General features: G+C 52.6%; 1 protein-coding gene across 1 annotated transcript in view; it reads left to right on the top strand.

The window, feature by feature from the left end:
- NOS2 (nitric oxide synthase 2) overlaps window positions 1-27,864 on the top strand; it is a 33,375-nt gene that overhangs the window by 4,164 nt on the left and 1,347 nt on the right. The window contains exons 4-24 of the mRNA XM_066254560.1: window positions 847-995; window positions 4,698-4,860; window positions 5,643-5,734; window positions 7,036-7,177; window positions 7,271-7,410; window positions 8,552-8,726; window positions 8,819-8,920; window positions 12,442-12,636; window positions 13,639-13,721; window positions 14,077-14,221; window positions 15,497-15,601; window positions 16,536-16,585; window positions 16,945-17,119; window positions 18,329-18,461; window positions 19,356-19,434; window positions 20,950-21,131; window positions 23,575-23,738; window positions 24,759-24,966; window positions 25,689-25,776; window positions 26,673-26,794; window positions 27,119-27,267. Of these exons, the coding sequence (XP_066110657.1) occupies window positions 847-995; window positions 4,698-4,860; window positions 5,643-5,734; window positions 7,036-7,177; window positions 7,271-7,410; window positions 8,552-8,726; window positions 8,819-8,920; window positions 12,442-12,636; window positions 13,639-13,721; window positions 14,077-14,221; window positions 15,497-15,601; window positions 16,536-16,585; window positions 16,945-17,119; window positions 18,329-18,461; window positions 19,356-19,434; window positions 20,950-21,131; window positions 23,575-23,738; window positions 24,759-24,966; window positions 25,689-25,776; window positions 26,673-26,794; window positions 27,119-27,267 (2,841 nt within the window). The remainder of the gene's footprint in view (window positions 1-846; window positions 996-4,697; window positions 4,861-5,642; window positions 5,735-7,035; window positions 7,178-7,270; window positions 7,411-8,551; window positions 8,727-8,818; window positions 8,921-12,441; window positions 12,637-13,638; window positions 13,722-14,076; window positions 14,222-15,496; window positions 15,602-16,535; window positions 16,586-16,944; window positions 17,120-18,328; window positions 18,462-19,355; window positions 19,435-20,949; window positions 21,132-23,574; window positions 23,739-24,758; window positions 24,967-25,688; window positions 25,777-26,672; window positions 26,795-27,118; window positions 27,268-27,864) is intronic.

Consider the following 27,864-nt stretch of genomic DNA (forward strand, 5'->3'; position numbering starts at 1 on the left):
ATACTCAAGCTGGTGACCTCAGGATTTCGAACCTGGATCCTCTGTGTCCCAGGCTGATGCTCTATCTACTGTGCCACCGCCTGGTCAGGCTCAGGGATAATTTTCTAACAGACCTTCCCTGAGCTGAACTGAATTACATCAAAAGGTAGTGAGGTCCCTGTCATTAGAAGAATTCAAAGGCTATTTAATAAGGATATTAGAGAGGGGTTCAATCATCCAGTGAGTAGTTGTACTAAGTGTCCTGTAAGGCTCCTTCCTATATTCTGTGTTTCTCATTCTGACTTTAGAATGCTTTCTATCTGATGCATCTAAGTGGGAAAGAATTGAACATTTCAAAATCGTGAAAGCCGTATGATCTCCCGCCCCTCCCAGACATTACCACCACAGTTAACACTCGGGTGTACTTCCTTCCAGTACCTTTTCTGTGCCATCCTCTCACTTTGGGATTTGCACCCTCTCATTTCAATTCATTTTGGCTGAATACCAACAGTGTGTTCCCAGGAGCCACATCAGCCTCTTTAAATGAGAAGGTAGTTGAGATATTCTCAGGGATAGAGCTGCTGACTTTGCTTTGGGTCTGGGGCCGGCTGGGAATAAGACCAAGAGGCTGAGCCCAGGCGAGGGGGAGCAACTCCAGCTCGTGCCCACTGGGGTCCAACCAGTAGAAGATAAGCTATCTAGATGGGGAGAAAGCCTAGTGGGCCCCAAGGAGGAGGTACCCTAGAGGTGGAGAGGGGTGGTAGGGAGCTGGAGGAGCCAACGTGGAAGGAGATAGCCAGGAGCCCTACCCCTGGAGAGGGTGGCCATCGAAACTGCCCACCTTACCACTCGCCTCTCTCTTTCCAGGATCTTGCTTGCAAGTCCAAATGTTGCTTGGGAGCCATCATGAACTCCAAAAGTTTGACCAGAGGACCCAGGGACAAGCCTACCTCCCCAGAAGAGCTCCTACCTCAAGCTATCGAATTTGTCAACCAGTATTACAGCTCCTTCAAAGAGTAAGGCTTGCTTCTGGCAGAGTTGCTGCCTCCCCCTTCCTGGGAGCTCTCCTGTCTCCAACCATTTCCCTCTGAGCCCAGGTCCCTTTCCTTCCCAGTTTCGCAGTGGGCCCAGGGCTAAAGCATAGTTTCCCCAGGGAAAAAGATCCCGGAGTAGGTTTTCATAATTTTAAGATGAAGAGGCAAAGCAATAATGGTTATAAGTGTGGGTTGGGAGTGTAACTGCTTGAATTTGAATCTTGGCTCCTCTAGGAACCAATTCTGCATCCTTGGGAAATCTGTTTACTTCAACTTCCTCATCTATAAAAGGGGGCGAGGGTGATGATATAGTCTTGTTCTTAAGATTGTTGTGAAGATTAAATAAATTTAGAACAGTGTCCTGGCACAAAGCCACCGGGAGTATGAATCGATATGCACTCTTGTATTATAAATGTTTGCGATAGATAAGACCTTCCAGACCACCTTGCCACGCCCTTCTCCTACAGGTGTGAACTAGGAAGCCCCGTGATACATCTGAGGCCACTGGTCCCAGCTAGAATTCAGACCACCTGACTTGGAGAAGGCAGGCTGTGCTCTGTACTCTATGAGGTTCTATATTCCCAGGTTTCATAAAAATACATGACTTTTAATTTAGGTCCCTTTAAAACTTTAAAATAAGAATGCACAAAGGGATTGTAAGACAGAATGTCCAAGGGCTTGGATTTGCTGTTTTATGGGCTGGGAGGGGTGTGTGGCTTTTATGGTATAGCCCCACATGGCACTTCACTGCAAGAGGTGAGCCAGAGATGTCCACCTGGGACCCCCATAGCAGAAAGAGTGGTCCCTGGAAATACCACATCCCCTCTCCTATGACCCTGCAATGTCTGAGCTGGGAGGGACCTTGAATCTATGAAACAGACACTTATCTCCCAGGGTTAGAGATCCACATGCAACCCTGGCTATGCTGTAGAGTCACCTGAGAACTTTGCAAAATACTGACATCAGGTTCCCCAAAGCCAGGAGTGTCAGGAACCCAGGAAGTGGGGAGGCTGCAGATATCCATGTTCTTTGAAAGCTCCCTAGGCAGTTCTAATGTACAGTCCTCAGCTAGGTTTCTGACTAATGAGCCTTTCAGGGTGTAGGAATTTCCTTCATGGGCTTCCTTGGGCCGCTATATCAACGCTAATGTTTACTGAGTACGGAAGTGCAGTGTAAGTAACGCTCACCACACCTCCCTGAGATTGGTACCATTACTATCTTCCGCATTTTTCAGACATGGAAACTGAAGCCATGGAGATGTCAAAGTCACACATTCTGAAGTCCCAGAGCTAGGATTTGAACTCCAGCAGCATGGCGTTAGAGCCCCTGCTTTTAATCTCAGTGTTCTAGTGTCCAGCTCTTTGGTCTTAGAGGTCTCAACTCCATGCTGGACCTGGGAGGTCCTGCTGGTGTTTGGAAGTCAGCTGGGGGAGTGTTAGCCCGGGGAGGCCCCGGGGCTGCTCTTGGTGGCTGGTCAAACCCATTTGCTTCTCGCTGAGGGAAGAGCCATTTCTCAGAGTCACAAGTCCACACATGGGACCCCCACGAGGTCCTGGGCAGTGTGAACGACAAATGGCAGTCCATCTCCACAATTCTACTAGCAGCCAGGGCACGGACAACTGGGCTGGTTCAGTCTTTTACAAGGGAAGGATTAGTTAGTCAGAAATTGTAACTTGCTGAATGTTCTGTCAAATCCAGTTCACCGATGCCAAAAACCACCCTCTTTTCTTCAGAACTGATAGACATGATAACATTTTCAGTGCCTCAGAAATGTGACTAGATGAAACAGTGATAAAATAAAAAATTCTAAAAGAAGCCTGACCAGATGGTGGTGCAGTGCATAGAGTGTCAGCTTGGGATGCAGAGAACCCAGGTTCTAAAACCCGAGGTTGCTGGCTTGAGTGCAGGGTCACTAGCTTGAACGCGAGGTTGCTGGCTTGAGCATGGGATCACAGACATGATCTCATGGTCGCTGGCTTAAGCCCAAAGGTCACTGGCTTGAAGCCCAAGATTGCTGGCTTGAGCCCAAGGTTGCTGGCTTGAGCAAGGGGTCACTGGCTCGGCTGGAGCCCCTGGTCAAGTCACATATGAGAAAGCAATCAATGAACAACTAAAGTGTCGCAACTACGAGTTGATGCTTCTCATCTCTCTCCCTTCCTGTCTGTCTGTCTCTGTCTGTCCCCCCTTCTCTGTCTCTCTTGCTAAATTAATTAGTCAGTTAGTTCATTAAAGGAATTGGGTAAAAATGAATTATTTCTTATGTAGTTATATGGTAACAGCACCAAGCATGCTCGAAGCATCAGGGTTACGGTCATCACGACGGCCCTCGTGCTCGGATGCAGAGCAGCGCTGTGAGAAGCTTTGTTTAGGGAGCAAGGGCTTCCTGCAGTGGGGCCACCTCAACCTTCACCCAGCAGGTCCTCAAGCCAGGAGGATCCTTGAAGATAAACAGCGTCAAGTGTTTTGTCTTGGAGCTTTTTTCTTTAATCAAGGAAGAGTCGCCGAGACACTGCTCATCCACAGAAAGGCCGCTTTGTTCAGGGTCGTCCACTCTCCTTCATCAGGAGTTCATTCCTCACATAGTTTTGTTTGTTGCTGTTTCAAACATCTTTGGTGCTGATTGGAAACCTCAAGGTTGCTGTGCGTGTGCGTGTGCATGTGTACGTGCGTGTGCGTGTGCGTGTGTCAAAGCCTTTCTGACTGAACTCTTCCCTGTGGGATATTTCTGAAGCCTGGGAGGGGAGGGGAGAAGCCAGTGTAGATATCCGCAGGTGGGATTGCTGGCGGAGGGGCGCAGAGGTTGAGAAACAGCGTGCTGTGCAGTAGTCAGTGGTGTTGGGCCACTCTGTGGAGGCCTCCTCCCTGCGCAGGCCCTGGGGCCCTGCAGGCTGAGTCCTGAGAGCCGGGCCCTGTCGGGGCCTGACCAGGGAAGCGTGGGAAGGCCCTCGACATCTCTTGGCTCTCAGTCACCCCTTGGGTGGAAGGTAGAAGGTGAAGAGCCTGGGCTTGGCATCTGAGTCCTGACTTTGCTCTTTATCACACGAGTTCTATGCGGGTACTGAACCTCTTAGAGCCCTGATACACTGGACTATACAATGGACACAGGCCCAGTGAGACCTCAACTGTGAGTGACTTCCCCAGTACCTGGCTCCTCGCAACTACTCCGTGCACAGGAGATGCTGTGGGAAGGACTGGTCCGTCTTGTCTCTGAACCACCGGAAGGTGGACGTTCGCTTCCTAGGCCGAGAGGCAGGACTGACTATGGCGTGACGGATGCTCCTCTGGGTCTTGCACGTGTCTGAGAAGGATTGCACACACTCCTTCTCGTGCTCACCAAGCTGAGCTGTACATGAGAAAAAGCGCCTAGAAACAAGGGTGCCGATGGGATCGGGACCAGCTATGTAACCTGCTGGATCCAGTTTAAAAATGGAAAAGTGGGCTCCAGGTTCAAAAGTGATCATGAATTTCAAAACAGTGACAGCAGAGCATGAAACCAAGCACGGAGCTCTTCTAAGCTTGGGGCCCGCGTAACAGGTCCACAAAGCCGAGCCTGGAGGGGACAGTCTCTGCGAGAGACAGCTTGCCCTCCTGGTGTCCTAGTTCAATTCCTGCTTCTGTAGATTGAATTAATCCCCGTTTAGGCCATCTCATTGTTGATCTTCCTGATGTCTTCCTGTCCCCCAGGGCAAAAATAGAGGAACATCTGGCCAGGGTGGAAGCTGTAACAAAGGAAATAGAAACAACAGGAACCTACCAGCTGACGGGAGATGAGCTCATCTACGCCACCAAGCAGGCCTGGCGCAATGCCCCACGCTGCATCGGGAGGATCCAGTGGTCCAACCTACAGGTGGACTTCCTTAGACCCTGGCGGGAGAGGAAGCTGGGGGGAGGCAGGCCCTGAGCAGAGGCCCCCAAACAGCCAAGCAGAACTGTGCCCAGGGCTCCCCGGATGAAACCGGGGCCTCCGCTTCTCTCTTCACATTCTTGGGCCTGAGATTAGGGCCCTATGAGAAGTCTAGAATCTGACTTCAGCCCCTGGCTCTCTAGCTGATCCTTCTGTCTTATGTTAAATTTGTGAGACTACACTCCAACATCAAACCAGACAACCTTCTTATTGTTGTTGAGCGCTGGTGCCGCAAGAGAGGTGGTTTACCCAGACTGTTCGAATCCTTGGCTCCTAGAAAACATGTTCTTTCTCTTAGCTTCCTAGGACATCTTTACACTGGGAGAGCATTTATTGCTGGATAATATAGAAAGCACTTGGACAGAAACATCAATGAGCAATGCTGGGGAAGGCGACTCGGGCTGTTGATAAAGTGTGCTCATGTTGTAAAGAAACTAGGCTGGGTCACGGGAATCCTGATGTGCGGTGCTTGGGGATTTGGGTTTTGACAGGGTCTTCCAAGTGGGGTTGCTGGGCTCCACTAGGCGAGCAGGAGAAAAGGTGAACGGAGCAGCCCTGAGGTGAGAGAGGTCAAGGCAGAGATGAGAATGCACTTCTCTGCTTGGTGTTTGGCAGCAGCGGTTCTGGGACACACCCTCAATCCCTGGTGACTTAACTTCTGATCATCCCTGAGGCCTGTGTCCTCACAGTCCTAAGGGGGCGTGGTCTGGGGGGTCTGTGTGCAGGTCTTTGATGCCCGGAGCTGTTCCACTGCCAAGGAGATGTTTGAGCACATCTGCAGACACTTGCGTTATGCCACCAACAACGGCAACATCAGGTAGGGGCGCCTTTCGAGGCTAGGACTGGGGCCCACCTTCCTCCAGAGTCTTAACCAAAAGCTACAGATGGGTTTAGGGGTGGTATCTCTGGCTCCAGGAGAAACAAGGGAGAGAGAAAGCCAAGACGCAGGCTTCATCTGGAAGCCTTATCAATGAGCAGAGCCTCCATGGGCTTAGCCCCCTCAACAGCCTATTCTTTAGGTTTCCTTCTGACTTGGAGTCATTTGGAGGGGTGGAGAGGGAGTCTTTAAGAAGCATGATTAACCTGACCAGGCGGTAGCACCGTGACTAAGGCGTCAGCCTGGGATGCTGAAGAGCCAGGTTCAAAAACCTGAGGTCGCCGGCTTGAGTGTGGGCTCATCTCGCACGAGCATGAGATCATAAACATGAACCCGGGGTCTCTGGCTTGAGCCCAAGGTCGCTGGCTTGAGTAAGGGGTCACTGGCTCAGCTGGAGCCTCTGGTCAAGGCACATATCAGAAGCAATCAATGAACAACTAAGATGCTGCAATTATGAGCTGATGCTTCTCATCTCTCTCCCTTCCTGCCTATCTGTGTCTGTCTGTCTGTCTCTCATGTGTACTAAAAAAACAACAACAAAAAAACAAAAACAAAAAACAAGATTAGGGCTCCCCATTTCTGAGAGATGATGAGAGGCTCCCGTGCAGTATTTTTTTTAGAGGAGGAAATATCACTGCTCATCAGTACCCACCTCTGCCTTACCATCCCTACCCCTCATCAAAGAGATCAAGGCTGATAGGATTGAACAGCTCATTTATTTCATCATTCATCCATTTTCGTGTTCAGCAAATGTGGGCACCTAATGGGGATCCAACAAAGGGCTAGGCACAGGGTGGGGTGGCCGAGTGCAGAGGTGATGGAGACCCGGAGACACCATCCCAGCCCACTATGAGCCTCCGCCTGCACCAGACAGCATCTAACCAACTGAGCTGCAAGGAGGGAGAGAAATGTGGTGCCACAAGGGAAGGGATGGGGCGGCTGGCTCCACCTGAGAGTGGGGAGGGCTTCCTGGAGGAGACAGTCTCTGTGCTGGTGTTGAAGGCAGGGTTGGAGCTGGAGGGAGACGAGGGAAGGAGAAGGTATTTCAGGAAGCGGGGCAGGTTTCACAGAGGCCGGGGATTGTTTGGCATGTTGGGGAGTTGCGGAAGTTGGGGTCAGTTTGCTCAGATGCAGAAGGCTGGGGAGTGGGACTTCAGGAAGGGGAAGGGGGACCCGTGAGGAATGGCTGGGAGCCCCAACTGAAGCCAGGTGGTAAACGTACTGTCCTTGTCTCGCGGAAGGTCGGCCATCACTGTGTTCCCCCAGCGGAGCGATGGGAAGCATGACTTCCGAATCTGGAACTCTCAACTCCTCCGGTATGCCGGCTACCAGATGCCTGATGGCACCATCAGAGGGGACCCTGCCTGCGTGGAGTTCACCCAGGTACCAGATCTAGTCTTGGTGGGTGACAGAGCAGAGCCTAGAGGGGTCAAGGTGCCTGGGTCTGCGGGCTCACTGGGTCTGTCTTGTCCCCAGCTGTGCATCGACCTGGGCTGGAAACCCAAGTACGGCCGCTTCGACGTGGTGCCTCTGGTCCTGCAGGCTGACGGCCGCGACCCTGAGTTCTTCGAAATCCCGCCTGACCTTGTGCTCGAGGTGCCTATGGAACACCCCAAGTAAGCAGGCTGCGGGTGCTGGGGTGTGAGTCAGCACACGTGTCCCCCCTTTCCTCAGTGAGACCTCATCCTCAGGCCCCTCTGTGCATCTCCCCACAGCCCAGTCAGCAGCGGGGGCCCAAAAGGACCGGCTTTCAAAGCCCCCTTTATCGCCTTATACAGCAGCTCTGCACTTGCGTCTGGGGCCTCGCACTTACGAGAATATGTGGATGGCGAGGGGCAAGCAGAGGCTTAGACAGGTGGGGCCCTGGGGACTTGGGAAACAGTGAGCTTGAGAGAGGAACCCTTGTAAGGCTCCGAGAGTCACGCTGAACAGCCCAGGCCTCTTTTGCTTTCCTGCCAGTTCTCTCAGGTGTCCCTCTCCTGACCGTGATGAAAGCATAGGGCTGTAGTGACTGCAGAAGCACATCTGCTTCGGCCCTTGCTCCAGACAGCTCTCATAATTACAAAAACGCCTTCACACATTGAGACTCACTGCGCAGTAGGCACCCTCCCCCTCCGTTTAACACATCACCTTGATTTTATCTTCCTATTTATTTATTTATTTATTTACCGGTTTGTAGCCTAGACTCTAGACTGTTAGCTCTCTGAGAATAGGGATCTTGCTTTTCTTGTTCAGCAATATATTCCCAAGAGCCAGCAGGGTGCCTGGCACATAGTGGGTGCTAAATATTTCTGGAATAAATGAAAATAGAAATGAATGATACTATTATCTTCACAATCATCTCCCAAGTCAGATGCTATTAACTCTATTTTGTTGGTGGGGATACGGAGGCTCAGAGAGGCTAAATAACATCCTAGGGTCACACAGCAGGTAAGCAGTAAGACAGAACTTAAAGGAGGCTCCCTGACACTAGAGTCCTTAACTGCTATATTGTGTTGGGTTCTCAGCATTTGGCACAGGGCCTGTCACATACTTGATGCTTACTGTATGTTTGCGTGAATGAATGAATGAATGAGTGAGTGAATGTATAATTAGTGAAAGACACTCAGTGCACACCCATTCACCCCGGCAGGTGGGATGAACTTAGAGATCAACACTTGGAAAGGAGTTTTCTTGGTTTTTCTGAAGCTTTATTTTGGCGGGGTAAGGGTGGGCAGAGCGGAAAGTCCCCGTTGCCACCGGCTCTCTCCCTGCCAGGTATGAGTGGTTCCGGGAGCTGGAGCTGAAGTGGTATGCACTGCCTGCAGTGTCCAACATGCTGCTCGAGGTCGGTGGCCTCGAGTTCCCAGGGTGCCCCTTCAACGGCTGGTACATGGGCACAGAGATCGGGGTCCGGGACTTCTGTGACGTCCAGCGCTACAACATCTTGGAGGTAACAAAGACCATCCAGCAGCGCCGACTGGAGGCGTGGGCCTGGGCTTTGGCCCCAAGGCCTGACGCACCCCCATGTCTCCGCCTCTGCAGGAAGTGGGCAGAAGGATGGGCCTGGAAACGCACAAGCTGGCCTCCCTCTGGAAAGACCAGGCTGTCATCGAGATCAATGTTGCTGTGCTCCACAGTTTCCAGGTATGTCTGCTGTTGTGTGGGTCCGAAGCCTTCCTGGCTAGAAGGTCATCTGGTCCAGCCTCTCGTGTCGTGCTTGATTTTCCCCTTACATCACTGTTCATTTATTCATGCATCAAAGAATCCCAGTTTGTGCCGCTCGCCGTGCTGGGTGCTCGGGACACAGAGACAGATAAGCCTTCTCACTAACTCTTGGTCTTCTAATATAACTGTATGCTTCCAGCAACAGGCAACTACTTTCCTCCCAAGACTGGTCAGTCCCTGTGTTTAAGCACTGAATCTTGTCCTCTCTCAATTTCTCAAGGACTTTGATTCTGAGAATTCCCCCCCCCCCCCCCCCGTCTTGTATCATCAATGTCTCCCTCTTCACTGGACCATTCCCATCATTACCAATAGGCTGTAATGATTCCTTTCTCAAATAAATAAATGGCTAGCTGACCAAATAACTCTCCCAGCTAGCTACTACCTTGTTTTCTGCTTCCCTTTACCACAAAACGAAGGCCAGATCCCATTACCCATCCTCATCCCTTAGCCACTCCAGTCAGGCCTTTATCCTCCACCACTCTTCCAGTCACACTGGGACTCTTGCTGTTTTCAAATTCACCAATAAAATTCCCACCCCAGGGCCTTTGCACTTGCTTTCCCCTCTTTCTAGAACTCTTCCCACAAATCATCCCATGACTGGCCCCTTTTCTTCATCCAGGTCCCAACTGAGACTTCCTCAGAGTAGCCTTTCCTGACCATGCCCTAAAACATGGCACCACCTCCTCCCTTCCATCCTGTCTCTCTCTCTTACTCCTTTAACTCTGTCTTTATTTTTTTCATAACTCCTGACAATATATAGTACATCTACTTCTTTCTTTGTTTGTTGTTTTGATTCCCCCACTAGAATTGAAGCACCCAGGGCAGGAGACTCGTCTCTCTTGTTCACTGTTCTACTTCTAGAATCCAGAGAGTGGCACATGGTATATTCTAAAAAAAATGTGTTGAATGAATGAGAGCCCACCTCCACATGAGCAGTGGTGCTCTTGTTTCCCTATACTGAGCGACAGTGTCTGCCCCTTGGACCCACACACAGCAGGTTGGTTCCTGTGTGGGACTGAGCCCTCTGGTCCATCTGCTGCTCTTATTCACATAAACATACCCCTTTCTTTTGGGAAGGAGGCGTGGGATATGTGAAGATATTACCTTAGAAGTTAGGACCATCTCCACAAAGCTGGTAGATGCCCTGAAGGCCAGATCACGGACTAGACAGTCATTCATTCATTCAGCAAAGTTTTAGTGAGCATTTTCCATATGCCAGGCACTAGGCTGGGCTGAGGATGTGCGTGGTGAACAAAATAGACAACAGTCTCTCCTCGTGCAGTATAGTGAGGAACTGACATTGAACAATCACCCAGTAAACATTTATGATCACACACTGTTCCTCATGACTAGTCACCCCATAGGTAGGTTAGTTAAGCTTGTGCTTGATTTGGGGTGATGGCTCTGAGACAGGACAGGAAGAACCCCGCTAGGGCTGGCCCAGCTCCAGCCTGGACCACACATCCTGAGTCCTGGGGGCTCCCAGCAGCAGCCCTGACACTGGCAGGATGTGGCTAGGTCCCAGAAAACCCGCCAGTCCTTCCCTGTCTCCTGACCATTGCTGACCATGTCCCGTCACTGTGTTTGAGTCTCCAGGACTTCCTCGTCACCCTCCTTCATGACAAACTGCAAAAGACTGGACCTTGCTTCTTAATCTGTAAAACAAGGATAATAATAGTACCACCCTCACTAGATTACTGTAAGAATTAAGTGAGATGTATGTGATACATTTAGCCAAACTGCCTGGCCCATTGTGGACACTTAGGAAGCACTCATTTTGTTGTTCTTCTTATTTATTATTGTTACCATTATTTTCACAATGACCATTGTCAGCTCCTGAACTTAACACCGGTCTGGCACCCAGAAGTTGCTCTATGTATACAGTATGTATACATTTTAGAAGGCATGGCTGGGCCTACTGGGGCCTCCATCAGCTAGTCTTCTCCTCCTCTTGGCCTTGACTCATGCTGTGTCCTCCTCCAGGAATGCCTGTCTCCAGCCTGACCTGTGCCCATCCCTCAAGACTCTCCTCCTCTCAGAAGCGGTCCCTGAAAGACCCCCATCTCGCCTCCAGGCCTCTATCTGAGCTAAGCCCTCTCCTCTGCCTTCCGTTAGCACCTGCACACACCTCTATTATAGCTTCTGTCAGACCACATGAAACAGCCGATTTTCTTCTTCCCCCTCCTCCCAGTGAGAATATAGTCTGATGCAGGGATGGGCCATGTCTTTCTCTAACACCAGAGCCTTGCACAATGCCTGGCAGATAGAAATAATAGCAGCTAACATTTATTGAGCAAGTTCTATGCTATACTTGTAATAACTTATTGCATCTTTCAATAACCTCCTGATGTAGGGACTGTTGTCATTGCCACTTGACAGATGTGGAAACTGAGGCTTAGTGTGGTTCAGGAACTAATTACTTAAGGTCACATGGCTAATAAGAAGCCAAGGTTTGAGGCCCTGGCTGGTTGGCTCAGTAGTAGAGCATCGGCCTGGCGTGCAGGAGTCCCGGGTTCGATTCCCGGCCAGGGCACATAGGAGAGGCATCCATCTGCTTCTCCACCCCTCCCCCTCTCCTTCCTCTCTGTCTCTCTCTTCCCCTCCCGCAGCCGAGGCTCCACTGGAGCAAAGTTTGCCCGGGCGCTGAGGATGGCTCTGTGGCCTCTGCCTCAGACGCTGGAATGGCTCTGATTGCGGCAGAGTGATGCCCCAAGATGGGCAGAGCATCGCCCCCTGGTGGGCATGCCGGGTGGATCCCGGTCAGGCGCATGTGGGAGTCTGTCTGACTGCCTCCCCATTTCCAACTTCAGAAAAATACAAAAAAAAAAAAAAAAAAAAAAAAAAAAAAAGAAGCCTAGGTTTGAACCACTACATTAAACAAATATCTCCTGACTGAATGAGTTGCCCTTGACATCGAGGGTGTGGCTGCCCTTGCAGGCTCATTCTAGGAAGGCTCTGGCCCCTTGGCTTTTAATTTTAGGATTTTGGTCACTGGTCTTTCATACACTATGGTTCCCACAATGCTTTGGAGGAGTCTAGTCTCTTCTCATCCTGTTGATGTGACTCCTGGAACTCTCTGCCAACAAAAATGCATTGTGGTTTGATTTACCAGCATCCAGGGAGAGCCAGTTGTTGGGAATTTGGGGAGACTTGAGGGCATGGCCTGAGAAACTGAACACCGTCCCAGAGGGCCAACAGTAGGTCACCACCTGGTCTGTGGGCTGAACATGGCGATGGTTGGAGGGGTTTTTTTGGTCCCTTCAGAGGCTCTGACAGTGCCTTCCATTTGGGCAGCAGCAAGGAGGAGCCAGGAGGAATTTCTGTCCCGTTTTACAGGTTTCCGGGCCTTCCCGTGGTTTCTCTGGGAGCCCTGCAGTCAACAGAGCACTCTCCTGACTCCCCCTTGTCTCAACTCCCCTTCTTGCCTCCTTCTGATTTAGAAGCAAAATGTGACCATCATGGACCACCACTCAGCAGCAGAGTCCTTCATGAAGTACATGCAGAACGAGTACCGGGCCCGAGGGGGCTGCCCTGCCGACTGGATTTGGCTGGTCCCCCCGATTTCTGGAAGCATCACCCCCGTGTTCCACCAGGAGATGTTAAACTATGTTCTGTCCCCTTTCTACTACTACCAGGTAACAGAGGCTTCCTGTCCTCTCTGTCTCCGGAGCTAGGAGTGGAGAGAGTGTGTGTCAGCACGTGTGTATATGTATGCACGTGGGCAGGCGTGTCTGTGCATGTGTTTGTGCATCTGTGTGTGCACATGTATGCTCAGTTGGGCAAGGCATATGGGGAAGGATCAGAGACACAGACATATTTTTAGACTTCACTCAAGGATGTTTGTTTATTTCTATAAAGCATGGGTTGAGGAAATACCTTTTATTGTACCTTGAGTGACCCGTTGCTCTGACAGAGTTTAAGCTCCCAGGGGGTGACCACCATGGCACCTAACTCCACAGGAGGACCATAAACAGTCACTTAGCGTCATGGTGAAGAGCTTGGCCGCCAGGTCAGGCACACCTGGGGTGGGAGTCATCTCACCCATCTCAGGCCCAATTTTCTCAACTCTTAAGGGACTGAGCTTCATGTCATGACAGGAGGCTGTAAGGATCACATTAGCTGGTGTATGCAAAGCTCAGCCCAGTGTCCAACCCAGAATGCACTCCATAACCGTTACATGTTGAAACAAGTTCATTTTTTGTCAAAAAGGACTTTGGTTAGATTTGGGAAGAACTTCCTTACACTAAAGGTGATAAATAGGGTGTCTTATTGCCCTGAACACTTTGTATCTGTTGCCATAGCACCTCCTTTTACTCTCAGTGGTGCCCTAGTTTGGACTATACATTACATAGTCTTCCTAATGATAAGCCACTAAAACCGAAAGAGATACTAATGACCATACAATCAGCGGACCGCCCGGTATGCGCAGGCTCTATGCTAGAAACCGCAGCTGCCACTCTGAGGGACACAGACAGACACAGCCCTTCCCTGTGGGGCTTTCAGTGAGGCAGGGAATGGGACAGGGCCTGATCACCCCCAACTCGTGAAGGGCACGAAGGCTCCTATATCTCGCCAGTACCTCAAGCCCAAGCTGACCCGGCCCTCCCTCACTCTCACATCTGCCATCTTTTCTGCAGGTGGAGGCCTGGAAAACCCACGTCTGGCAGGACGAGAAGCGGAGACCCCGCAGAAGGGAGATTCGGTTCCAAGTCATGGCCAAGTAAGAGGGAGTGGCCAGTGTTGACATCTTCCTTCTAGTCAGACTGCCCCTCTAGGCCTTGAAGGGCAGGGAACAAATAGAAAAGATGATCTCGATGGAGTTTGGCTTCTACACCAATTCTAAGGGTCACCTGTTGCCATTGTCGCAAACCCCTATCTCCTCCATTTTCCCACAGCAGTGTGTTGGGCAGGGGAGGGGAGCGGAGGGGCGGAGCGTCAGGGTTGATAGCTGGTGAGAAACATGGGTTCCTTTCATTCAAGCTGCCCCACTTTAACCACTGGCCCCTCCCATCCTCCTGACCCATCTTCCTCTGGAAGGATGACTCAGCACAGTGTCTGTCTGTCTGTCCCCACAGAGCCGTGCTTTTCGCCTCTATGCTGATGTGCAAGGCCATGGCATCCCGGGTCAGAGCCACAGTCCTCTTTGCAACGGAGACGGGAAAATCAGAAACGCTGGCCCAGGACCTGGCGGCCTTGTTCAGCTGTGCCTTCAACCCCAAGGTACCTGGCCCAGGCGATGCATGCCAGTTTCTTGCCTGTGCTCAGGGCTGTCTGGGAAAGGTTAGAATGGTTGCTCCGCCCCTGGGTGTCTCAGAGCCTTGGATGTGCCACTGTACCTTGCAAATTGGTGATGGGAGTCTAGGTGTATGTCCGGGGAACACAGGCTGAGAAACACTTCCTGATGAATCCCAATCTCAGTGTACATGAGCTGCTGTAGATGAACTTTATTCCCTTTTCTTGAGCACCGCCCACCCATACAGGGTGCGCCGCTACATGTAAAGGGGGCAAAGGATGACTAAGAGCAGACAAACCAAACAAAACTTTGAAGGGTAGGTCATTCGTCCCATCAGTGCTGGATTTGCTGCCTCATTCCCGAAGGCCTCCCAAGTCAGGTGGGCTGGGAAGGACAGTGAGACCAGGACACCCTTCAGCTGAGATTAGCATCAGGCAAAGCGTTTGGGTTCTTGAGGTGCCAAAGCAGTCATTATTTGTGTTACAAGTTCATCCCATTTTTGTGGAAAACATGTCCACACATTCAGAATCCAAAATAGCCATGGAGCCTGACCAGGGGGGTGGCACAGTGGATAGAGTGTCGGCCTGAGACACAGAGGATCCAGGTTCAAAACTCCAAGGTCACCAGCTTGAGCGCAAGATCACCAGTTTAAATGCAGGGTCACTGGCTTGAACGTGGGATCATAGACATGACCCCATGGTCGCTGGCTTGAGCCCAAAGATCATGGCTTGAAGCCCAGGGTCACTGGCTTGAGCAAGGGGTCACTGGCTTGCTGGAGCCCCTGGTCAAGGCACATGTTAGAAAGCAAATGATGAACAACTAAGGTGCCGCAGTGAAGAATTGATGCTTCTCATCTTTCTCCTTCCTGTTTGTCCCTATCTGCCCTTCTCTCTGTCTCTCTCTCTTGCTAAAAAAAATAAAATAAAATAGAATAGTAGAGGCAGTGGTGGAAGTGTTTTGCCTTAGAACAAGCTGTACTTTGGAGGTAACCCCTCCAGGGCTTGCTGACATGTTAGCGGTGGGGCATGAGATGGAGAGATCGAGGATATGTATTCAAGTAGGTTCATCTGACAGGGATTTGTGGAGCATTCACCGCTTCTGTGCCATGGCTGAGCTGGGAGTTGGGGAGGAGGAGTTCAGGGGGCGGGATGATGAAGGGAACCAAGGGCCTGGGTTGGGGGGAGGAAGCTCAAGGTGTCTGGGGAGGGCGCAGAGGGCCGCAGCCTGGGCCGAGGGCCATGTCCTCCCTTGGTGCCGTGCAGGTTCTCTGCATGGACGAGTACAGGCTGAGTAGCCTGGAGAAGGAGCAGCTGCTGCTGGTGGTGACGAGCACGTTTGGCAACGGAGACTCCCCCGGCAATGGAGAGGTAGGTGGTCCAGGTGTCAGTGGTGTGGGTGGTGGCAGAGCCCCAGAGGACCAAGGGAAGGGTCTGGGGGATTCAGCATGTCCTAAGGAGGACACTTGGGAGTGAGTGCTCAGATCACTCCGGGTTGCCCTAACATCAGCCTGTGCCCTTCGTGATTATTGCCATATGCACGTGCCACCTTTCCTATGACATAGTTAATGTTTTAGCAAATGGAGCTACGTTTTACAACTCAGTCATTCACGTTTAAGGAAAATTTTCTGTCACTCTCACAAATGAAAAGCCAGCAGAAAGTAATTCCAATGAAAGCCAAACGAAGTTGTTGAACTCTTCGCTAACCCTGGCTTGCTCAGTTTTGTTTTGTTTTTTAAGAGTGAAAGGCAAGTATTAGAGAGGTGTTAAGTCTCCGTTAATACCAACCTGGGACTTTCTCCTTAGTGTTCAGAAGAACAAAAAATAAAATTGAAATGGGGATAACTAAAAAAAATTACAGAAAAGAGAATACGTTCTGACCATGAGATCGGACACTAGATCCGCTGGGTCATGTACCACCGAAAATTATCTCGAGGTCCTGGGGAATCAGGGTGATTTCAGAAAATACGGGGACAGTTGTTGGTCTCACCAGGTCCTGAGCCAGAAGTGGAAACCCTCTGGCGGTGCTCTGCTATGAGGCATTTCCCCCTCTGCCGGGGCTGCGTGGGTCGGAGGCTGGGCTGGGCTGGGCTGGGTCTCAGGCTGAGGGTCAAGGCCACGTGAGAGCCTAAGGCTGAGCTCGTCCCTGATCCCCGGCCAGGCACACAGAACCCTGCCTGCCTTTGTGGGTCTTGAACCTTCTCCTGCCAGGTGTGCTCAGTTCTTGAACGGCCACCAGGAGAAAAGAAAAAGCAGTGCTTTTATGAATCTTGTCTGAGAACTTTGTGGTTCTCTCTCTTTCTAGAAACTGAAGAAATCCCTCTTCATGCTGAAAGAGCTCACCAACAAGTTCAGGTAAGGGTGTTCCCTACCCCCTGCCATAGGGTTTAGGTCTGGAACTAGGTCTACATACAAGGGGGTCGTCTCTGGGAGGTCCAGGCGCAGAGAGAACCTCTGCTCAGCATGTGTCAAGGAGCAAGCCGGGAAATTCAGGTCCCTCTCACAGGTCCACAGGCCAAGCCTAGGTCTGCTCATGGAAGCTGGTGGCAAGGCGCTGACCAGGAAAGACCAGAAGGGGGCATACGCTGCTGGGCCCTGTGCCTGGCTGAAGAGGGCGTGTCTGGGGCTGGCCTACGGACTGCTGGTGCTGCTGGCTGGGGCGTGTGCGGGTTGGCTCGCTGCAGTCTGTGTGTGTGTGTGTCCTCCTCGGGCAGGTATGCTGTGTTTGGCCTCGGTTCCAGCATGTACCCTCAGTTCTGTGCCTTTGCTCATGATGTCGACCAGAAGTTGTCCCACCTGGGAGCCTCTCAGCTCACCCCAACAGGGGAAGGAGACGAGCTCAGCGGGCAGGAAGAGGCCTTCCGAAGCTGGGCTGTGCAAACCTTCAAGGTCAGTTCCTAGCTGGAGCTGCCCCCCCCAGCACAGACAGGTTCATTTGTGTTGGGCATCCTGGGTGGCATGACCCTGGCCTGGCCCTGTAGGCATGGACCCAGGTGTGGGCCGGGGTTGCAGGCCTGCGGGCTCAGGTCACTGCTGCTCTTCCTCAACCCCCCTAAAAAGCCCCACTTTAAGCATGTGTCGCTGGGTACGAGAAGGTGGCTGGGACACCTCCCTCCTTGCTGGGCGCTTCTGTTTAAGATGTTTCCTCCCCTGATTATCCGGGTCACCTCTTGACAACTTTATCTTGTTTCAAGCCTCCCAGCCCCAGAGAGCTGGGGACAAGGACCACACCGTTGAGTTCTTGGGACCCAGGGCAGTCGGTCTTTGTCGCCCATGGTTTGACTCCTCTCATTTAGCAAATTCATTCAAGCGAACTATTCCGCCCAGTGGCGCCCAGGAGCACTGGCTTGAGCCAGGGCTGATGTGGTTCCCAAGCCCAAGCCTCCTCCAGTGATTCCACAGCAAGAAAGTGGGAGCCATCAGACCTACCTCACGCAGATAAAACGAGACACTGTCAATATTAATATTCGTCATAATAGCAACAGGTCCCATGTGCTAAGTCTTTTTTTTTTTTTTTTTTTTTTTTTTTGCATTTTTCTGAAGCTGGAAACAGGGAGAGACAGTCAGACAGACTCCCGCATGCGCCCGACCGGGATCCACCCGGCACGCCCACCAGGGGCGACGCTCTGCCCACCAGGGGGCGATGCTCTGCCCATCCTGGGCGTCGCCATGTTGCGACCCTCCTGGGTGTCGCCATGTTGCGACCAGAGCCACTCTAGCGCCTGGGGCAGAGGCCACAGAGCCATCCCCAGCGCCCGGGCCATCTTTGCTCCAATGGAGCCTTGGCTGCGGGAGGGGAAGAGAGAGACAGAGAGGAAGGCACGGCGGAGGGGTGGAGAAGCAAATGGGCGCTTCTCCTATGTGCCCTGGCCGGGAATCGAACCCGGGTCCTCCGCACGCTAGGCCGACGCTCTACCGCTGAGCCAACCGGCCAGGGCCGCTAAGTCTTGACAACAATCAGATACATGTGCTTAGTGATTTAACAAAGCACTTAGCTCGCCGTAAGGACCTCAACAATGGGAGCCCCCACGGTGGTACAGCTGCTGCTGCTTACTGAAGGTGGCACTCGTGGACGACAACCTGCTCTCTCTCCCCCAGGCGGCCTGTGAGACGTTCGATGTCCGAGGCAAACACCACGTTCAGATCCCCAAGCGCTACACCACCGGTGTGACCTGGGACCCGCACCACTACAGGCTCGTGCAGGACTCGCAACCTTTGGACCTCAACAAAGGTACCTGCTTCCCCACACCACCGGGGCTTGTTTGCCCTTCCTGCCAGGGCCGGGGTCTTTGAGCCAGGCGTCTGTGGTCAGGGAGAGAACTAGGACCCTCCAAGCAGAGGCAGCTGGCCTCGGGCTACCGGGCCCCTCTCCCTTGTTGCCTCCAAGAGCCAGCTGGGCTGCCAGAATCCAGGCCTTGCTTTGTCCCTGAGGGAGGCAGGCCACTTCAGGAGGAAGCCCTGGGTGGGAGGTGAAGAGAGGAGGCAGCCTCACCAACTGAGGGTCCCTGTGTGCGAGGCACGGTGCCAGCTCTTTGCCCGCCCGCTCTAAGCCAGCCCTGACACACAGCCTCCGAGAAAGGCACGGACAGAGAAAATGACCTTTAGGGAGATGAGGCGAGTTGCTCCCTGTGGCTGAGATTTGAGCCCCACCCTTCCAGCTCCAGTGGCAGCTAAGTATTGTAAAGAACATCCTGCAGAGGCAATTCCAGAACATTCTCCAGTCTGTGCTCTCTCCCTGGTGCCCTCCAGATGCTGCACCTCAGTGCTTCCTCCTTTCTAGTGCCAGGAGTCCCGTGCCCTGCAGGGGTCCGCTTGGTTAGGGTGCCCCCACTTCAGCAAGGTTCTCTTGTGGAGTCCGAGTCGTGAGGTGCTCTAGAAACCCTCATACTCGGGCCTCTAAGTTGCACGTCCTATCATCTAGCAGTAGCCCCGCCCCTCTCTGTCAGACCAAAGGTCTTCGTCTTTGATTCAGAGACACAGGGGGGAAAAAGGAAAGAAAACTTTACCATGACCACAGTGGGACATCCCACGGGCAGTGTCCAGATGTCACTGACTCAGTCACGGGGAGGCTGCCCCACCAACGCTTAAGAGCCGGTTGGCCATTTCACCATCTCTGTCCCCACAGCCCTCAGCAGTATGCACGCCAAGAATGTGTTCACCATGAAGCTCAAATCAAGGCAGAATCTGCAGAGTGCGAAATCCAGGTAGGGGAGTACAGGGCTTCCCGGGGGATGGGCCACAGACTATATTTTAAGGAAGGAAAGATGAGAGCCAGTCAGCCTTTGAAAAGAGAGAAGTGTCCACTGGTGTTAGCAATGATGCCATTGGTGAGGGCCAGTTTGACTGGTCACACTGTAGCCAACAGGGCCTTTACGTCTGGTCTCCATTAATCATGGGCCACTTTTCCAGCTTGGTAACTAGGTACCTGCTTCACTTCCTGCCCTTTGTCACTTAACTCTTTCACCAAAAGGGGAGAGCAAGAGAAACTCAAACCGTTCGACTCTTTCTTAGAACTTTCAGGAACAGTTCAGCAGGGAGGGTCATCTCCCTACCAGGGTGAGCCAGTGATGTGGAGTCTCTGTAGATTTTGTTTCTCTGTGTTGTCCTCTGCCATTCATTAAGAAAACTGGGGCCCTGGCCGGTTGGTTCAGTGGTAGAGCGTCGGCCTGGCGTGCAGGAGTCCTGGGTTCGATTCCTGGCCAGGGCACACAGGAAAAGCGCCCATCTGCTTCTCTACCCCTCCCTCTCTCCTTCCTCTCTGTCTCTCTCTTCCCCTCCTGCAGCCAAGGCTCCATTGGAGCAAAGTTGGCCTGGGCACTGAGGATGGCTCTGTGGCCTCTGCCTCAGGCGCTAGAATGGCTCTGGTTGCAACAGAGCGACGCCCCAGATGGGCAGAGCATCGCCCCCTGGTGGGCATGCCGGGTGGATCTCGGTTGGGCGCATGTGGGAGTCTGTCTGACTGTCTCCCCATTTCCAACTTCAGAAAACAAAAACAAAACACATTAAGGAAACTGGGCCTAACCAGGCAGTGGCGCAGTGGATAGAGTGTCGGACTGGGATGCGGAAGGGCCCAGGTTCAAGATCCTGAGGTCGCCAGCTTGAGCACGGGCTCATCTGGTTTGAGCAAAAGCTCACCAGCTTGGACCCAAGGTCGCTGCTCGAGCAAGGGGTTACTTGGTCTGCTGTAGCCCCATGGTCAAGGCACATATGAGAAAGCAATCAATGAACAACTAAGGTGTCGCCACGAAAAACTGGTGATTGATACTTCTCATCTCTCTCTGTTCCTGTCTGTCTGTCCCTGTCTATCCCTCTCTCTGACTCTCTCTCTGTCTCTGTAAAAAAACAAAAGAGAAAACTTGGCTTTGTTCTAATAAGAACCGGATTTGTGCCACGGACAAGGGAAGGTTTGTCCCATCGCCTACATACCTCCTAGAGGGATGCTCTCTCCAGGCAGAGTCTGTGGTTGAGCCCAGTGGGCTCGGGAAGACCGCACAGGGAGGGCTGCAGCTCACCCTCTGCCCCCAGAGAAGCCTCAGGCCCAGCCAGACCTGATCCTCTTAAGTGGCCCAGCCTGAGGGGTCCTGGTGACTGCGCGCAGGGAACCAGGCAGGAAGATGAGAGGAGGGCAGATTTCCTGGGGAAACCGGCCCACCCGTCAGGGACCTCTGGAGGAAATCCTGGCGGTGTCACCAGAGGCTTCTTCTCCTCCCCTCCTCCAGCCGCACCACCCTCCTGGTCGAACTCTCCCGTGAGGGCGGCCAAGGCCTCAGCTACCTGCCTGGAGAGCACCTGGGCGTTTTCCCAAGCAACCCGCCAGTCCTGGTCCAAGGCATTTTGGAGCGAGTGGTGGACGGCCAGACCTCCAACCAACCCGTGTGCATGGAGATCCTCAGCGAGACCGGTGAGTTCTTTACAAGGATCCTCCACTGGGGCGGCCCCAGCACCCTCCCACCAGCCCCCAGCTGGCTGATGGGCTGGGCCCGGCCCTGCACGGCAGGCGGGCAGCTCACCCTGTCATCCCTGCTGGGTGAGTGGGCCACCCCAGCCTGCACTATAGTAGCCTCACAAAGGGTTCTCAGCCAGCGAGAAGGGATGCTTCTTTGGGACTATCTGCCAAAAATTAGCAGCTGAAGAGTCTTTTCCCTTCCTTCTTTTCCTTTTCTAGCCAATATTTTGTTGATTGACTGATTCATTTATTTTTCCATTGAGGTTTTAACTGGTCCCTTCTATATAACAGACAGGCCCTGGGCGAAAAAATGAATGAGATTCAATGTCTCGTTCAGAGAGCTCACAACCTTGTACAGGAGGCAGATATGCAAGATTATTCATAATAATTATTATAACAATAACAGTAACAGCTAGCGCTTGTTGGGTAATTACGCCAGCATTTCACATGCATTGTCCCTTTAGTCCCCACATCAGGCACATGTCTGCAGCTTGCCTGGTGACATAATAGAGAAATGTGGAAACAGTGTAAAATGTGAGGGTTCAAGTTTCTGAGCCATCACTCACTAGCTACGTGACCTTGGGCACATGAGTTAACCGCTCTAGGCTTTATTTCTTTTTGTCTAAAATAGAGATAACCATGCCTTCCTTGTTGTGAAAAACATAAGTGAGTACATACAAATGCAGCCTTCACCACAATCCCTGGAACCAAACACAGAAATGGAAGAGTGTCCATTTCCCACAGGCTCATGAGCATTTGTCCTGAAGGTCGGAGAATATACCCTAAGAGTCTCCTCAGATCCCAATATATATATATATATAACTTCTCACATTTTCATGGCATTCTAATTTCATACTGCTTCCTCCCCAAGGGTCTGATTTATTGTCACCTTCCCTGGGCAGTGAGCAGGGGCAGGCTATAGGTGACCGGGAGAGTGTGGCTCCTCCTGGCCATCCTCACCGGGGGTGGGGGCGGAGGGGATGACACACTGTCCTACGGAGGGTCCAGGGCACTCTTTCCTGGTGCTAAGGCGAGGCTCTGCCTGTGTGGTGAGCGCAGCATGGGGTGACAGGCACTAGGAGGGGTAAACCGGTGAAGTCTACAGTCAGGGGACTCCCAGCCGTGGGACTAGCTCCCTGGCCTTAGCTTCCTCAGTGAAAATGACACCTTCAGGAATGTGTTCCCCTAATTAGAGTGGCCAAAATAGGAAATTAGGGGTCAGAGAAGTCAAGTCTGGCATTGGAGAATGTGAGAGAGCCTGAAACTTGGGGATGAGAGGACAGAGATGTCCTCGTGACTATAGGGAGATAGATGCGGTTCATCAGGCCTTGGGTCTAGATGAAACAATGCGATACTAATATATATATATATATATATATATATATATATATATATTTTTTTTTTTACAGAGACAGAGAGAGAGGCATAGATAGGGACAGACAGACAGGAACAGAGAGAGATGAGAAGCATCAATCATCAGTTTTTTGTGGCGACACCTTAGTTGTTCATTGATTGCTTTCTCATATGTGCCTTGACTGTAGGGCTACAGCAGACCGAGTAACCCCTTGCTGAAGCCAGATGAGCCCACGCTCAAGCTGGCAACCTTGGGGTCTTGAACCTGGGTCCTCCGCATCCCAGTCTGACACTCTACCCACTGCGCCACCACCTGGTCAGGCACGATACTAATATTTTTACCTGATGTTTATTGAGCACCTGTGTCCAGATACTGTACCAATTGTTATACTGCACCATTTCATTCATTGCTCATGCAGACCCAGTGAGACAAGCTTTCTTATCACACCCATTTCACAGAGGCGAAAACCAAGGCTCAGAGAATTCAGTCACCCAGCTAGAAAGTAGAGAGCCAGAGTTCGAACCCACCTCCACTGGCCCCAGGGTCCATGCTGTGACCACCCTGTATACTGCCCTTTGGGACTCCCCTATCTACTTCGGGGTGATTGGCTGCTCTCCTAGCCCCTCCTGGTATAGGAATCCAGAGGACTGTAGTCATGGGCTTCTCACTAAGTGAACAGTTGGCTTCTCGGGTGTACACCAGTCTTTGGTGGATTTAGCCACCGTGAGTCTCTAATAATTTGCCTGTGGGTACCAGGCCTGGGTCAGAGAGGGACTGGACTCTGGTGCATAGTTTGTAGGATTGGTCACTGTAGGTGCCCTTCGGACGGCTGTGGATCAGCTTCCCTGCAGCCCTATCTCCGAGCACCACCTTCCTGCACACGAGTTGGGCACATGAGCGCTGTTGCTGTTCCTGGAACCAGAACATCAGTGTCTTCTCTCTGCTGCAGCTGGAGGGTAGAGGGGGTCTGCCTCAGAAGCCTCGTCACCCTTTGGGAAAACTAAATGGGGCCTCTTTCCCACCCTGATTCCTTTCCTTACCCAGGCAGCTACTGGGTCAGGGACAAGCGGCTGCCCCCCTGCTCACTCAGCCAGGCCCTCACCTACTTCCTGGACATCACCACCCCTCCAACCCAGCCGCTGCTTCGAAAGCTGGCCCAGCTGGCCACGGAAGAGGCCGAGAGGCAGCGGCTAGAGGCCCTGTGCCAGGTAAAGAGGCTGGTGGGTGGGGCAGTGGTGGGGTTCTCTACTTGGGGGAAGCCAGAGGCCAGAGTTGGTCTTCTACCTTCAAGGGGGATCTGCTCCAGCGGCCGAAGTGAGACCTTGTCAAAGTCTGGTGGGCAGTGAGGCACCCCCTCCTCTCACATCTCTAGGACACAGTTGCATTGAGTAAACTGGATTTTCCTGAGTGTCTGCAGGATGCAACCAAAGTGCACATCCTCAGAGACTATCCAGAAAAAGAGAGCCTCTGGGTCCTGTGTGTCTTTGTATTCCCCAAGTCTGGAATACGCTTGGAACTTAGAAAGTGTTGGAGAATGGATGGCATGGATGAATGGATAAACGGACATGGTGACAGGTGGATAGTTGAATTAACAAATTAATAAGAAAATGCATTGACTCACCCGCCACTCTCTAGGCCCAAGTCTTTGCAAAAGGTACTGGATGTCATTATTACATCATCATTGCTAGTGATCATGATTCCAGCCACCTCCAATGCCATTGTCCTGTGGCTCTGCTGCACTAACTTGGCACACATTTTTTCATTTAATTCTTGCAACATCCTCACGAAATACGTGATGCTGTCCTCATTTCACAAAGGCTAAATAACTGGGACAAGATCCCACAGCTCTAAACCACGCATCTCAGCACAGCGTCCAGTCAAGGTTTGAACCCAGGTCTGTGTGATTCCAAAGGCCTGCCCTAAATGAGACTATAATAAAAATTTGACTCCTGCCCACATGTTGTTGACAGTGAAGTTGTAAGTACACAAGTTAGATCCACAAGTTAGATAAATGCTACTCACTGTCCTGAGTTCTTCCATGACAGGACATATTCACTCTCCAGTTTGGTCATCTCAGCACCCTGGACAGCGCTTGGTGCTTCAAAGTGTTCAGGGAGGGAACAAAATGAGTGAATGAATGAGTGAGTGCACATGGCATTGTGACAGCCTCTTCCCTCGGTGTGGGCCAGGTGCCCTGAGTTGCTCACGTTGCCGCCCTTGCCCTTCAGCCCTCGGAGTACAACAAGTGGAAGTTCACCAACAGTCCCATGCTGCTGGAGGTGCTGGAGGAGTTCCCGTCCCTGCGGGTGTCTGCCAGCTTCCTGTTCTCCCAGCTCCCTGTTCTGAAACCCCGGTACTACTCCATCAGCTCCTCCATGGACCACACGCCCACAGAGGTCCACCTCACCGTGGCCGTGCTCACCTACCACACGCGAGGTAAGGCTGAGGCAGAGGCTTTGAAGCAGTCCAACTCTGCTTTTTCTTGGGCAGCTGTTCAACATATCTGAGCTTTGGTCTCCTCATCAGTTAAACAGCCACCTTTCTGAGTTGTTATAGCAATGAGGTGTGTGAGGAGGTTACTCTGAACCGGGCACTGAGCTAGCCCCTCTGCATGCGTATAATCGCTAATCATGTGAGATGCGAGGGGCCACACACAGATGTCAGAACAGACTGGAGTGCTCAGGAGGCTGTCCGTCACCCGGGGTTCCTACCAGTAAGGACTGTATTTGTGAGAACACTCTGGGGCGGTGGCTGTGGCCACCCTCAGGAGCCACTCTGTGCAACTGTCACTGGAGCTGAGTGCTGGGCTGGGAGCGTCTCTGAAGAAACTCTTAGAAGAGCATCAGAGTAAGAGTCAGGGAAGCTGAGCTGTGGCCTTTATTCTACGGCCATGTGAGTGACCTTATCTGAGTCACTGCCCTTCCAAGACTCGATTTCTGCAGTAATAAAAGGAGAGGCTGGCATGCTAAGTCCCTTTCAGCTCTCACCAGCTCTGGGGATAGAGAGGGTAGATCTTAGAACCAGGAGAAAAACTAAAGCTCACAGAGTATCTGAGTGGACAGTTTGAGGAGGCGCATCAACGTGGGAGGAGCCACTGGGGGTGGGTTCACGCCTGGGTGGCGGGGGCGATGGTGGTCAGGTCTGTGCTATTCTTGCAGACGGACAGGGTCCCCTGCACCATGGTGTCTGCAGCACATGGCTCAGCAGCCTAAAGCCCCAAGACCCAGTGCCCTGTTTTGTACGAAGGTAAGTGCCCCCTCCACTCTGTCTGCTGTGGGATCATTGGCTCTGGGAGTTCTGGGTTGAATGGAAAGGATTTGAGGTTTGAATGCCACTCTGGACCCCTTGGCCCGTAAAGAAGGCATTGGGGGCCCTGGCCAGTTGGCTCAGCGGTAGAGCGTCGGCCTGGCGTGCGGGGGACCCGGGTTCGATTCCCGGCCAGGGCACATAGGAGAAGTGCCCATTTGCTTCTCCACCCCCCCCTTCCTCTCTGTCTCTCTCTTCCCCTCCCGCAGCCAAGGCTCCATTGGAGCAAAGATGGCCCGGGCGCTGGGGATGGCTCCTTGGCCTCTGCCCCAGGCACTAGAGTGGCTCTGGTCGCGGTAGAGCGACGCCCGGAGGGGCAGAGCATCGCCCCCTGGTGGGCAGAGCGTCGCCCCCTGGTGGGCAGAGCGTCGCCCCTGGTGGGCGTGCCGGGTGGATCCCGGTCGGGCGCATGCGGGAGTCTGTCTGACTGTCTCTCCCTGTTTCCAGCTTCAGAAAAATACAAAAAAAAAAAAAAAAGAAGGCATTGGGGTCACACGGCCTCTCCATTCCATCTCCTGGCTGTAGAACATGGCCAGTGTCTAGCAGGGATGGAGATGACAGTGGTGATGGGACCCAGAGCAAATGAGGTTCAGCCTCTTTCAAAAGGCCCCCAGGGCAAGGAGGTGGTGTGTTTGGTCAGGGGAAATGGTGTGTTTGGTCAGGACAGAGTATATCCAGCCTACAGGACTTGGGAATCAGACTTGAGCTCACTGTCTCTCCATACCCCCCACCACTACCACCCCCAACCATCCCCCAGCTCCCCGGCCCCTTTCCTGCATGCACATTTGGTCCACGGTGTCTGTGGACTATGGCCTCTCTTTTTCTGTCTCTTTCAGTGCCAGTGGCTTCCAGCTACCTGAGGACCCCACCCGCCCTTGCATCCTCATTGGGCCTGGCACAGGCATCGCCCCCTTCCGCAGTTTCTGGCAGCAGCGGCTCCATGACACTGAGCACAAAGGTACTGCAGGGGTCCCAAGGGGTGGGGTGGGGGACACCAGGTGGCCAGCACCCGCCTGGGAATAGAACTGAGCTGCAGAGGATCTGTGTCACTGCCCACACACATTTCTTGGTCCCTATTCCGTTTGCCTCGGCCTGTGTGGGAAAGTGATCTGTATGCCCTGGGCCTCAGCTTCCTCATCTGTAAAGTGTGGAAAGTACTAGCTAAGTCACTTGTGGGGATGAAACGAGAATTCAAGATTCAAGGTGGGTGCCTCGCTTGTCAGACCTTGACACCTGCCCTCTGGTGGCCATCCTAGTAACTGCAGCCTGCTGTGTCTTGCAGGGCTCCAAGGAGGCCGCATGACCCTGGTGTTCGGGTGCCGGCGCCCCGACGAAGACCACCTTTATCAGGAGGAGATGTTGGAGATGGCCCGGAAGGGGGTGCTGAATGAGGTGCACACAGCCTATTCTCGCCTGCCTGGCCAGCCCAAGGTAATACGGCAACTGCCCGTGCAGCGGGAGGAGCTTTAAAAGTAGACTATACAATGGTGGGTGCCCTGGCTCCCACACGCCCCTCACATCTCTGAGCCTTCATCTCCTCGGCTCTAAAACGTAGGCGGATACACTGTCAGAGTGATGTCGTGAAGCTATAGTATTTCGCTTACTCTTCTAGAAGTACAGACAGGCCTGAAGACACTCAGGACTAAGTCGGGGCCACGTGGTGGGTTAATCCCGAGGGCCCAGCCTGCTGCAGGATACGTAACTCCCCGGGCAGAGGTGGTCCGCGCCAGTTTTCTGCTCAGACATTGCAGGGCTGGAGGGCGGCCATTACTCCCACCGTGAGCCCACTGATGGGCACGCCGCCCAGGAGGCACTTTGCCCCGTGAGCCTGGGGAGTCTGGACAGACTCACGGCTCTTCCCTTTCAAACTTGGCCCATCAGGGCTCCTCCCAGAGCCAGTGCTCCATGCCCAGAACTGGGGTCACTGGGAGTCCCAGTTGACTCCTGGACATCTATGTCACTGGTGAGCCCAAGGCTCTGTGCCCTGCTCTGAATTACAGTGGAGACTACACAGACAGTCTGCACTGA

Source organism: Saccopteryx bilineata, chromosome 2 (genome assembly GCF_036850765.1).
Source record: "Saccopteryx bilineata isolate mSacBil1 chromosome 2, mSacBil1_pri_phased_curated, whole genome shotgun sequence".
NCBI classification, from domain to species: Eukaryota; Metazoa; Chordata; class Mammalia; order Chiroptera; family Emballonuridae; genus Saccopteryx; species Saccopteryx bilineata.